At 46.8% G+C, this 12,747-nt stretch overlaps 1 protein-coding gene across 3 annotated transcripts in view; it reads left to right on the forward strand.

Annotated features, from left to right (window-relative positions):
* The window catches only part of TPCN1 (two pore segment channel 1), a 47,145-nt gene that overhangs the window by 198 nt on the left and 34,200 nt on the right, over positions 1-12,747 (forward strand). The window contains exon 2 of one of the 3 annotated variants that reach the window (XM_065033821.1): positions 159-1,096. In XM_065033821.1, the coding sequence (XP_064889893.1) occupies positions 985-1,096 (112 nt within the window). In that variant the 5' untranslated portion in view covers positions 159-984. Of the gene's footprint in view, positions 1-158; positions 1,097-5,823; positions 6,288-12,747 lie in introns of those variants that run through there. The other 2 variants (XM_065033825.1, XM_065033820.1) reach the window with 2 other exon arrangements.

Genomic DNA, 12,747 nt, shown 5'->3' on the forward strand with positions numbered 1-12,747 from the left:
GCGGGGGGCAGGGTCGCCCGGGGGCTTCGCAGAAGCCGGGGAGGGTGGTGGGGCCGGTTTGCGCGGGCTGGAGCCGGGGGGAGCCGGGCTGGGGGCCGGGCCGGGCCGGGGCCTGCACCGCGTGCTGACAGCCCCGTGTCGCTGTCCCTCTCTCCTAGGCCGCGGAGCCAGCCTGCTGCCGGCCGCTCTGCTGCCCAGCCCTGCGTGTCCGCCGCCGAGGCTCCTGTCCCGGCCCTCGGCGCAGCCGTGCGGGGCAGCTCAGCCCGGGGCTCAGCAGCGGCTGCGGGAGATGCGGCCTCCGCCGTGACTTGTGCCCTGGCCACGGCCTGCGGGGGAAGAGCCGAGGAGAGCGGCAGCTGCGTGGTGGGACAGGTTGTGGAGCGTCCCTGTAACGCTCTCTAGGGTCTGCGTGATTCGTCTTTTCCTCCATCTCTTGAAGAAATCCACGACTTTTTGACGGTGCTGTAGCAAAAAGCTGACGGGAACTTCATGTGTGCGGACTCAAACTGGCCTCTTTGTCTCCCTCTTTCCCCTCCCCACCCGAAATCGAGGCACTTTGGCATGGCAGGGGAAAGAGCCATGTGTGACGGTGACACTTAGCACCATGCTGGCTCTGGGTGCGTCCCGCCCGGCTGCTTCTTGTGTGGAGTGGTCAGGAGTTTGTCAAGAAGCACTTTCTTTTGCCTCCGTGCTGTCCTGCGAGCCCTGCACTGACAAGAGTCAGGAGCCCACACCTGACCTTTTGAATTTATATTTTGCATCTTGAGTCTGGCATCCTGTGCCGCTTTTCGAAAGCAAATAACTAGATCCTTTTGTGAACTGTGGTCTCTAGAGATGGGCACCCGTACCTTTATATTCTTATGTCTAGAAGACACCCCTGATGGAAGACTTTCTAGGGACACTTTTTGACATCAGCATTTTACAAGTGGAACTGAAAAAGGCATTATTTAAAGTTCTTGGGGCAGGAGGCTCTGAAGGGGCAGGATGGCTGTGAGCATGGATGATGATGTCCCACTCATCCTCACCCTGGATGACAGCGGCAGCGGCGCCTCAGCCCCTCTAGATGACCTGGATCGGGAGGAGCTGCCTAACGAAAGTAAGATTGCTTTGTTTTTTTCCTGCCTGCTCTGATGGCCTCGCTTGTTTTTCTCTTTGCAGTTGCCCCTCTTTCTTGCACATGTCAGGACCTGAAACTCTCGGAGCTGTTGTTCAGCATCCCAGCAGTGGCCTGAGACAGTCAGATCCAAAGTTACTTGTGTTGCTTGTTTACGCGGCACCCATGTTACACCGAGAGGGCGGAGGACACCGGATAGATGGGTCCTACCGATGCCCTTTCTAACTCACATTTTTTGTGGTTTCCATTTGACCTCATTGTCCTTAAGCTCAACTCTCCTTCCCTGGCCCAGAGCATCTCTTTTTCTTGGCAGCAACCTACTGTGCTGTACCCCTGGAGCAGCAGCTGCAGTTATGTCCTGTAGTATTGTCCGAGTGCCACAGCGCATCTGTCCTTTGCAACTGTTGTTTTGCCTATTTCTAGTTTACATTCTGATCTTTGCAAAAAGGAAAGTGATACATGTTGATAAATCCCTTTAGCAGCTTTATTGTATTCTTATCAAAGAACTTGGTATGATTTTAAACAATACATTCATACTCCTGTCAACGCCAGGTGTTTAGTGGGACAGAGCCAGCCTGTGAGCATTGGGAGAGGGCAAAACAGAAGCCACTGTCTCTTAGAAGGAGCGCGTTCCCCTCGGTTTATCTTCCTTAAAGCCATTGCCCTGCGGTTGACGAGATGGGAACAGTAGATGTGTTGGAGCATGTGTAGACAGTTTTTATTTCGCGTTATTCCTCACTGAACGTATTTGAGCAGTTTTGTTCCACGCATCTCTGACTGCCTGCTGACATTGCAGGTGTGCGCCCGGGTCTGTGAGCCTGATCGAGCCCTTTCTGCCACAAGCTTAACTTTGTAACGCATAAATCGTTTCCTGGTCTCGCATCCGTTTTTTCTACATTATACCTCTATTCCATACTGACTCTGTGATTTGATTTCTCTCTTGCAATCATACAAGTTCCCTTAATTTTCTCCTTCTGTGACTGTGAGTCAGTAGCAAGTTCCTGACAATCAAGATTCCTCCTCCCTCCTCCTCCTCTCACACCCCTGCCACACTCATCCCTGGCTGAACTGCCCACTTGACTTTCTCTAAGCTCTGCTGTGCTGTTTCTCCATCACATCTGCTCTATTGCATCTGTCTGTCAAAGTTTAGCTCTTGATTTTTAAGTTAAGTAGAAGAGAGAATGCCTCCTCTGTCCAGTGGTGTATTTATAGGCTTTCTTGTGACTAATTTTAATCATTCTTCTCTCATCCTTTTCTTCCACCTCCTTCCCATCCCTTTAAATAAGTTGTGTGAGGTTTATCATTTGGTTAAAGCCAACACGATTGTGTTAAAGCACAAGTATAAGAATGAACTTAATCATAAATAAAAATATTTCACAATCTGCTTCCCTTGAAATACAGGGAAGTTATTTAGGGACCAATTTTGTGCTTCTTAGAAGATCACTGTTTGCTTTTTGAGAATTCATTTCCTGGAATTCTTTGAATGAAGAACCATTATTTTGGCTATGTGCTTTAATCACTGTTACAGCTGAGTTTGCTGAAAAAATACAAAGCTTATTCGACGCAAGTGATACAGAGCGATACGGAGCCTTCTGAAGTCAGTGGGTAGTGCGGGAGTGGGATGAAAGATGAGCAGAGGAAGGCTGGCACGAACAACTTGAAAGGCGGATTTATCTCTGAGAAGCGGGAAGCTTAAATTAGCGAGTGAGCAGACTAACGCCACCGCTTGCAAAAGTAAGCTTGTTTAAAACCCAGAACGTGTAGTCCAGCTTTCCTCTTTGCGTGCAAAGAAAATCTACTGTGAAATGCAGAAAAGTTGTGTCCCACGGAGGCTGTGAGGAATTCAAACGCTTCCTCTCCACTCTGCCTCCCCTCCTCTGCTGAGGGCTGAAATGGCATTAACAGAACTGTATAATGCCACGTTTTTATTCAGAAGCTTGTCTTTTTTGGGGAAAAAGTGTCTGTGAGAAGTGCTTTTCAGGAGAGGGAGAACCTGCCAGGGTGATGCTGAGGACGTGGGCACAGGGAAAGTCAGGAGGCTGTTGCCTTCTGGCTTTGGCTTCTTCATGCCTAAACTCTCACAATATTCAGCCAAAATTTGGAGGAACAGCTCACTTGTTACTGTGCCTGACCATCAGCTCCTGGGCATTTGGTGGCAGGTTAAATACAAAGCTGTTTTTTTTTAGGATGTCCCCAAGTACCAGCTGGGGCTGTTTGTAATAAAGGACCCATTGTCCTCTCCCCAGGTGACACTGAGGGAAAGACGACACGGGTGTAACCGCCCTTAGGCTGAATCATGCATCAGAGGTTGATCATAATTAAGTTACTAGTTCTGTGTTGCTATGCCATGAACCTCCTCTAAATTGTAGTTTATTTTCCAGCCTCACGACATTCTCTCAGTGTGTATCTGTGTGGCTTCAATACATCAGCTCTCGTCGTTTTTAAGGAACTTCTTGCGCTTCAAAAAACAAACCCAACTTGATCCGCAGTGTGGCTTTCTTACAGCCAGGTCCTTGGACAAATGAATTTGTGTTTTTGGCCTCTTGGTGTTGATTGTTGGGAAATGCAGACAAATTACTGAGTTGAAATAAACAGTAGCAGGGTTTTCTGAAAGCACGCCTGTTGCAGATGTAAAAAGAAAGGACTAAAGTGCAGGAGTATATTCCGAATCTTGCAGGAGGATCCTCTTTCTAGGTAAGTGGATGCCTTGGGGTTAGAAGAAACGAAAGCTAAATGAGAAAACTGTGTGGAAAATTACATTCTTAAAGAAAATGTCCAGCTGCAAAAATTAATCTCCCAAATCACACAGCTCTTAAGTACTTAATGGGAGCAAATACTTGCATGGGGAGGAATGTTAAAACTCTGCCTTCCCTGACTTGTGCTGGGATACACGTCTTCCAGGGAGCTCCAGTTTACAGCCACAGCAAAAGGTCAGAATCCTGCAAACTTGACGGAAATTCAGACCACATCCAGAAAAATGTGGTCCCTGCGGTGCTGGTGGTTTTCTGACTGCAACACAGAGGACTGTGGGGCTGGGTCGTTTTTCTTTCACGCTCCAACAGCTGAAGGAGACAGAGAAGCGTGTTGGTCGCTTGAGTCCACGCTAATTAATATGATGCTGCCCTTCTACGTACGTCTTATCTGAGAATCTCTGAGAGCTGTACACACTCTAATTAAGCTTCCCAGCACCTGTCTGAGGTGAATGACTAATATTAACTGAATTTCTGCACAAGACGAAAATGGGGAGCAAACTTGCACAACCTTTCTCAAAATCGTGTATTGAAAATGGTGAGAATCAGCTGGGGGTTTAGTGATTTCCAGTCCATTGCCCAGACTCCTGGGAAGCGTTCGAATGGGGTTTTCAAAATATCTCAAAGTGCGAGGTATGTTTTCCATAGACAAAGGCAGCATGGATAGCCTTGAAACTCTAGGACAGTGTCTCTCCTTGAGCTGATGGGAACTATAAGCAATAAATGAGTGTGCATTGATTTATCCCGTATTAGATCAGATACAAGATTCTCCTTTGCCTCCTGCATGGAAATTGCTGGAGCCTCAAGTGGAGTTTCAGTGTGTTCAGAGCAGAAAGTACAGCTCAAAGTGTTGTACCGGGAACAATGTGATATTGTGTGTCTGTTTCTCCCACACAATGGATTATGGCAAGTGGAAGAAGTCATCTTTAAACTCTGAGGTTTTACAAGAAAGCGACTGCTTCAGCTATTCAGGTAAAAATGAATTATTGTGTGTGTCTGGGGAGGCTGGGGGAGCGACTGCAACAGCAAAGTGCGATGGTTTCTAGAAGGATTGGTGGAAAATAGGAAGTTATAACTTTCAATGTTGGGGTTTCAGGTGAGCCTTCGCAATCTCAGTTTCTGCTGCCTGAAGAGTAAATTGTCAGGGAAGCTCAAGCCAGCCCAGCCTTTTGGGTACAAGGAGAACGGTTGATATATGCCTGTGCACTGCTGTGAAGGGACAAAGTGGCTCAAAGTGTGTCAAGAAAACAACATTTCACTGTTGGTGAAGGTGGAGGGGCTGCCTAAGTCGTGCTCGGTGAGGAATGTGCCTTTGGCCACGGAAAGCGGAGCCTGTTGTGCCCCCAGACCAGTGTCTGTGTGTGCTGGGCCTCCTGGAGCTGCTTCCTCACCTCGCTGCTGCGTGTCAGCCCAGTGCCACAAGCAAACACGTGCAGAGGCTTTCAGCAAAGCTGCTCTGTCTATAATTAGCGGATGGACTCTCATTATGTTTCTTTAAAAAAAAAAAAATCATTTACTAATCCACAGGTAGACAAATGCTTCGGGGGTGTCCCAGGATTGGGGGCTGTTAATGTTCATATGAGCTGCCTGGATTTTGGTGTGATCAGTACCCAGTGCAACCCGAAGTGATATAATTCGCCACCTGCAGTGATATAATTCTCTTCTGTGTCAGATCTGGTTCCAGAACGTGTTTGTATCAGCAAGCCTGCCCTTGTAGTCTGCAGCTTCAGCTCGTCTGGTCGATGAGTCCCTGCTCTTCAAACATCCCTATTTCCTTCCTCGTTCCGGTTCCCGTAGTGCTGGCCATGGATGAAAGAGATTTCCAGGTGTAAAACAAGTGTGTGTTTTCCGGTGGGCAGAGGGAACGAACGGAGAATAAATGCCTGACCTTTGGGGAAATGCTGTAACCACACATTCTCTTAGTAGTTTTGCTTCTCGAAGAACCACTTTAGTTGCTGTGAAAGCATTCTGGCTTTGAAGGAAAATAGGTATTTTAAATGTCAGCTGTGTAGTAGACTTAATAACTCATTCAGGATCTCCAGTGTTTTGACCTTTGTGTGAAAGTAAGGGTTTCAAAGATGGTTATTTGGACTTGGGCACTAGCTATGAAATAATGTAGCTAATTGGTGTGAAGAAATAGGGGACGAGGGAACAAGCAAACACTTGTGATGGACCTGGCAGATCCTGAGATCTCTGACAGCCAGGCTCTTAAACAGCCTTTTGGATTATCTGGTGGCTTTCTTGGATGCTACACAGAATATTTTCTTGCGTCGTGGCTCCTAGTTCTACCGATTTGCCTTTAATTAGTTCCAGTAGCAGCGCTGCCGCGTTGGAGGTGAAGCACGGCCGGAGCAGAGGCCTGAGATCTCATTTTCAGAAGCAATCTAGTTCTGCTGGTGAAGCTGCTTGTCCTTGTACCTGTGGTGAGTCAGTTAACGCGGTTAACGAGTCTCATCTGCAAAGTGCACATTACACCTTTCATGAAAATGAACATGTAGGACTCATTACATTGCTGTGAAGGATTTTACATTGCTGTGTAGGATTCGTTTTTCTTAGCATGTACCTGCTGAAAATTTATATAGAGAGGAATTTTTTCTGACGCACAAGCGGTAGCTCGGTGCTGGGTTGTTGTTTATGCCTCTGAAAGTCTCATTTCTCCAAGCTAACAGCCTTGCATTTTGCAACTTCTGCCAGTGCTTCTCTAATCCTTTCCTGGCCTAGATGACTTATAATGAATGTTTTAAGCAAGCAAAGCGAAGCAAAACTGCCTCTGAGATGAGTGAGGGGTGAAAATCTTGGAAAGGGAAATGAACACCCAAAATATAAGGAGATTATTATTTTCTCCTTCAGTACAATTCGTTTCCCTGGGTGATGAGGTCTGTAAACTCAGGGGAAGGAGGTAAATGCTGCTTTTTGGGAGATGTTTGGGAATCTTTTGATGTGATGTTAGAAATAGATGGAAAAAAAGTATTTCTGCTCTTAGTTCCAAATGCATCAACTCCTGGAATCTCATTTATCCTGACAATTCAGGTTTTAAGCCAGGACCGGCCATCTGAGCTGTGCTTAAACACTTGCCGTCATGAGAGGGTAAAGCGGTACCTTTAATTCGAGAGAAACAGCCCTATGTCCTCCAGAGCTCACAAAAGCATCTATATCGAGACATTCTCGACGTAACTCTGTAGATGTGGTACCTATAGAAGAAAAGCCACGAGCAGAGCACAGTACCAGGAGGTATTGTGGGCTGCAGTTATCTTGTGTATTTTTTTTCCGAGCCTGCCTTGTTTTCTTAGCCCTGCGGGAGATGGGTTTGCACAATGCACACATTGTGTGTCTCACAGTAGGATGCTTTGTCGAACAGAATCTCTGCACTGTCGATTCTTTCGCGCAGTACAAAAAAAAGTATCCTAGTGATTTCGTCTTGAATGCCCCATGCTGTTGGAATCCGAGCGAGTAAAAGCATATACAAGGTAAAGAAGACTTGGGTTAGTGTTCCATTATCCTGGAGTCAAATGGTTCTCTCTCCTTTGTCATCTTCCACGCGTGCTCGCCGTGAAGCAGGGATGATGCTGCCGAGGGGGTCGAGTAGTCTGGAACCTTCTTACTCCTTTTGTAAAGATGGGAGTGATGAACTTAATGCTTTGAGGAGCCCGTTCCCTTTGTGCGCCTCGTCCCCAGCGCACAGCTCACATTTTTTGGCACGGGAGCAGAAGAATGGGCTGAGCTCAGGGTTTTCTCCCCAAACTCATTGCTGTAGTTGGGAGACGGAGGGTGAGGGCTCGTGCAGTGGCATCGGAGGGCTCTGCTTTTTGAACAGGTGGTCCTGGAGATATAAAAGATGTTAAGGAGTTTGAAAACATCCAAGCCGCAGTTTTAAATCGCCAGCTTTCCAGCTCTAACCGGTCACTCCTCAGCCACCACAGCTGACTTGGGAACATTTGGCTCAGGAAGCGGAACAACAGTTGGAAACAAACAGCGATTAGTTTTTTCACGGCTTCCCAGGGAACGCATCAGTTAGTTGGTTTTTTCCCCTCATTTTTGCGATTCCTGTGGATTTTTAAGGCACTGTAGATGCAGGATGTTCCGTTTAGCCAAGCTCGCTTACTGGCAGATTAAAATGAGCAAAGGCTGAGCACGCTGAGTTCACTCATCATAACCGATATGAGGCTTCTCAGAACATCCTTTGCCCTTGGTATCTTCACCGAGGAATCCTGCCTGCTGCCGTCAGCCCCCCTGCGTTGAAATCCCATTTTACCCATTTGAATGCTGTAAGAAGTGCTGTATAAACTAAACAGGAGCATCTGTGAAGTGGTTAGAGTTGTTGTTGATTGCCTTTTCCTTATTGCCTTCAGGGGATTTAAGCTTGAATTTGCTGGAAGTAGAATTTATGAGCCAGAACGCTCCATTTCTGATCCTTAAGCTGGGAAAAGTGCGGTGAATTCGATATTTCTCTCGCCTCCGATGTCTCTGGCTTTTGATCCGGACCTTGCAGGGCTCTCCCTGTGTCTTTAGCATAATTGCTTTTTGCGTGTTGAGAAGATGCCTGATTTTTTCCTTTTTTAGATGACAATTTGCTTTATGGGGAGCTGTAGGAGCAGCTTTAGGATTTCAGTTCAGCGGGAACCTTGTCAGGTGTTTGCGTTGGGGGTGTTGATGAAAGATCCTGGGGATGGCGAGAGGAGACCGCTGTGATTTGAATCAGAGTGTGGGGGTTTGAAGCTTATATCCAGTGCTGCTTTTATAATCACGATCTGGTGGTGTCTGCTTGGAACAAAAGGCTTTTCTTTTCTTGCAGGGAATAACATTTAGGCTGTATTTGTGCACAGCCGTGTTAAACCCGCTGGTTCTATAGGGCTGGACGCCTTAGCAACTCGTATGTTTCCTATATGACTGCCTAGCACACGTGTGTGTGTCTAAACTGTTATCTGGGAGTGTCTGATTGTCTGTACTTTATTCTAACCTTTTGTTATTTTCTGGAGAATACTTTCAGTGCCCTCAACAGATTTGAGAAAGTTTACTGCATGAAAGTAACGTAGCCTGGTAAAGGATTTTACTGGAACGCACAAATACGTTCCTTCTCTTCGTTAACTAAATGAAGAAATGCCTGTAGAATTAAGACTGAGTGATCAATCCTGCAAGTGGGATCACTAAAAACTCCCCGGGGTCGAATTGCGTTGGTGAGTTGGCTGCGTGGTTTCCAGGATAATCGGAGGCGGGAGGAGGAAGGCTAGGATGCCGTCCTCCCCAGCTCCGGCTTTCCTGGCTGCTGGCTCCAAAGGAAGAATATAAGGGCGGCAGTTTTCACTAGTACGATATTTCCGCCGTCTGTCCCCTTTTCCCATGGCACTGTCACCCTGGCTGGTGGGGATCCGTGCCTGGTGAGGGGCACAAGGTGCAATCCCTCCTGCAAATGCAGGTTTCCCGTGACACAAAACAGCCACGTCCAGCTGGTTATGGAGTTAGATGGCGGTGAGTCACTGCAGAAATAGGAAAATGCTGCTGGTTGTTGCCCAGTCACTTGTTTTTCACGGGAACATTGTTTCTCCAGGGTGCTGAGCAGACCAGAAATACTGGAAATGCAGTCGCAGAGAGGGACGCTTGCTGGGACTGGTTGGCTCTGTGTCTCTGCTTTGCTACCTGCAAAGACTATTAAATGTTCTGCTTTTCCTGAACTGCTGGCAGGTGCAAACAAGCGACCGCTTTGCTCCTGCTGTATTAAATAAATGCTCGCAAGCAACTCAATAAGGAGGATTTTGGCATTGGGGTCGGTGGGGGGGAAGTGAGCAAGGCAAAGCCCATTCCTTTTACATACAAGGCTGGTGGCGGTGCCTTATTGCTGGTGGTTGCAAAGGGGAAGACTGCAAAACATTGACAATTATTTGTATACTTTGAGAGAGCACAAATGCATCCAAACCGAGAACGCTAATGGAAGCGTTAGAGCTGTTGGAGAGGCAGCAAAAAGTCACAGAGTACGGCCGTGTGCTGGTGAACGTGAAAGCGGCTGCATTGCTAGATAGCAAATAGAAATAGGAACCGGGAGCGGGGGAAAATAACCAAGAGAAATGTGGTCAGCAAAGTTCAAGGTGTTTGAAAGGACTTGAGAAATAAAAAGACACGTTAAGTGATACCGACCTGTTAGGAATTCAAGGGTGAACGCTGGTCAGTAACGCTATGGGGAAGCTCAAGAAATACCGTATGTATTCTGTATTTGTTGAAAAGCCAGGTGACCTGGTCATCCTATGATCTATTCTTCCATTCCCACAGTAAATAAAGTAGAGACTAACCAGCTGATTCTAAAGCTAGGCATTTAAAAATGAGCAGAGGAATTTTATTTTTCCTTAAGGCTGCAGCTGAGGCGGCTGGAATGTCTGAATATTGCCCTGATAGTGACTTTCTTCCAGCTGCAGATGGTATTTTGCACCAGGCAGGAGGTTGCAGGCCAGCCAGCCAAACCAGGTTTCCAGGCAAAATGATGGGAAACCAGCAGCAGCTCTTCTAAAATCTGAACTTAAAGGACAGCGCTTCACGTCAGTCATTGTGGATTTATGAGAAAGGATCATATAAACCTGAAGTCATGCATTGACTTACTTGGTGAGGTTACAAGACCGACTGACAGTGTTTAGGGAAGATATTTGTTTTGGCACTCGTGTGGCATTTTGATTGAGGAAACAAACAATACAAATCAACACCATGTAGCTCACAGCTCTGTCGACTGGCTGATGGATGGGTCTCAAAATCCAACTGGTTATTGGGACTGGTTAGCAATAGGTATGTTATTAGCAGAGCCTGTCACAGGGGTTCGATTTTGTCCCTGTGCCAGCTGCAGCCTTTCTCTCTGATCTGCAAAGCGGGGAAAAAGTAAATTCTGACCAAGTGAGGAGATGTTGTAGGTTGAGTACACAGTAAGAGTGAGGAGGGGAGCAAAGTGGTGAGGACTGCTCAGTGAGGTGGATGCAGCAACCGTGTGTGTTATTGAGCTCAGTGGTAGAGTCGTGTGTCTGCAGCGGTGGAGAGGGTTGTCTGGGCTGAGTCTGGCTTCGTAGAATCATTTTGGTTGGAAAAGACATTTAAGATCATCAAGTCCAACCATTAACTGAACACCGCCAAGTCCATCACTGCCCCATGTCCCTGGGAACCTCATCTCTGGTCTGTCCAGCCCTCTAGGGATGGTGACTCCAGCACTGCCCTGGGCAGCCTATTCCAATGCCCCACAGCCCTTTCCATGAAGAAATTGTTCCCAATATCCAATCTAAACCTCCCCTGGCACAACTTGAGGCCATTTCTTCTCATCCTATCTTTGTGGGCACCTGAGCTGACACCGAGCATGTGGAACACTTGCCCAGTGAGATGGTGAGTGTATTACTTGATCCTTCCGGTAAGATTAATCATTAGGGCAGGTAGGTGGTGTTGCCATCTGTGCTGGCTCTAAATGAATCAACGTGTTCATGCTCAGCGTGTTTCTAGTGCTCTTGCTCCAGCTCATCCAAGATCCGTGAGGCTTGAAGGTGGGTAACAGTGGAATTACGTCTGTTGGTTGGAGCTGGAGAAGTCCAGACAAAGAATAAGGCACATGTTTGGCAGTGACGTTAACATTTGGAACCACTTTGTAAGAGTTGGAGAGGATTCTGCAGTGCTGGAAGGTTTTTGAAGTAAAAATCGTCTGTTTTCTAAACACACTGTTCAGTGTGAGGACTGTGGGAGCTGAGGTAAGGACCAGCTGAGGGAAGGGCCTCTGGCAGCTGGTTTGCGGATGTCAAACTAGTGGTTTAACTCCTTCCTTCCTCCCCAGCCTTTACATGTAACCTCTCCAGTTCCTTCCAGCAGTGGTTTCCACCAAATATGCAGAAGTCTCTTTTTTCTTAATGAAGAACAGTTCCACAGCACTGGAGGCTGGGGTTTTCCCCATTCATTTAAATGAATTTTCATCTCAAGTTCACAGCTGCTCTTTCCTGGCTGAGACACAGTGATGAGGCAGAGATGTGGCAGTGTTGTATTGCAAAAGAACCGGTGGGGTCGTCTTCTAACACCACAGAACACAATTACATACCTCTCATTGCTGTACCATTATAAATAACTTTCCTTGGTCTCAGCCCATTGCAGTAAGACATAGAGTTTTGCCATGCTATCGTTATTTAATTTACCTCATTTTCTTGCTGTTCCTCACGCTTTAGGGCAGAAAGGTCAATGTGGCACGTACCTTATTACTGCCTGCTCCATACTAGTCCGGCTTTGGTGGCCATGCAGGAGGTTTGTTGACCAAACTAATACTGGTTTCTCCAAACTAACACTGGTTTCTCACATAAGGGAAGCGCTTCCTCTTTGCTTCCCACCACTAACTTTGCGACTTCCCCGGAGAGCTGCTGGCGGCTGGAACCGGCAGTCGGACCTGGCAGCGCGCTGCTTTTGTTAAAAAGGCCAGATTGCAGCTTAATCAAACGTCTTTCCAAACTGCAGCAGGAAAATCCAAAGGCTCTGCTTTGGAGAATTGAAATGAGGAACGTGCTCTTAAAACGCTGACATTGTGTTGTTGCTGATGCTAAGGCAGATCTTTAGCATGCTAAAAACATGAGGCATTGGTTTCCCTTTTTGGAACAAAAAGAGGAAATTCCTTCATGTAACAGGATGTGTTAAAGAAATGCTCTATCTGAGGGATTCTGATATTGTCTTTTTCCCTTTCTGTTACTTCCTCAAAAATCAGGAATTATGAATGTGTGTGTGTATTTCATGTCTGGCCTCTCATGAGCCATAGCCTTAGGCAGAGCTTGTTTTTGCTTGTTGTTGGGTACAGCAAAATCTTCATTATTTCCAGTTGTTCTTTCCATTCAAAATTAGTTGTTTCACAGGGCCCCTCAAGGGCTCAGATATTTAACTCCAGTTACAGAAAAA

Source organism: Columba livia, chromosome 17 (genome assembly GCF_036013475.1).
Source record: "Columba livia isolate bColLiv1 breed racing homer chromosome 17, bColLiv1.pat.W.v2, whole genome shotgun sequence".
In the NCBI taxonomy this organism is placed as follows: domain Eukaryota; kingdom Metazoa; phylum Chordata; class Aves; order Columbiformes; family Columbidae; genus Columba; species Columba livia.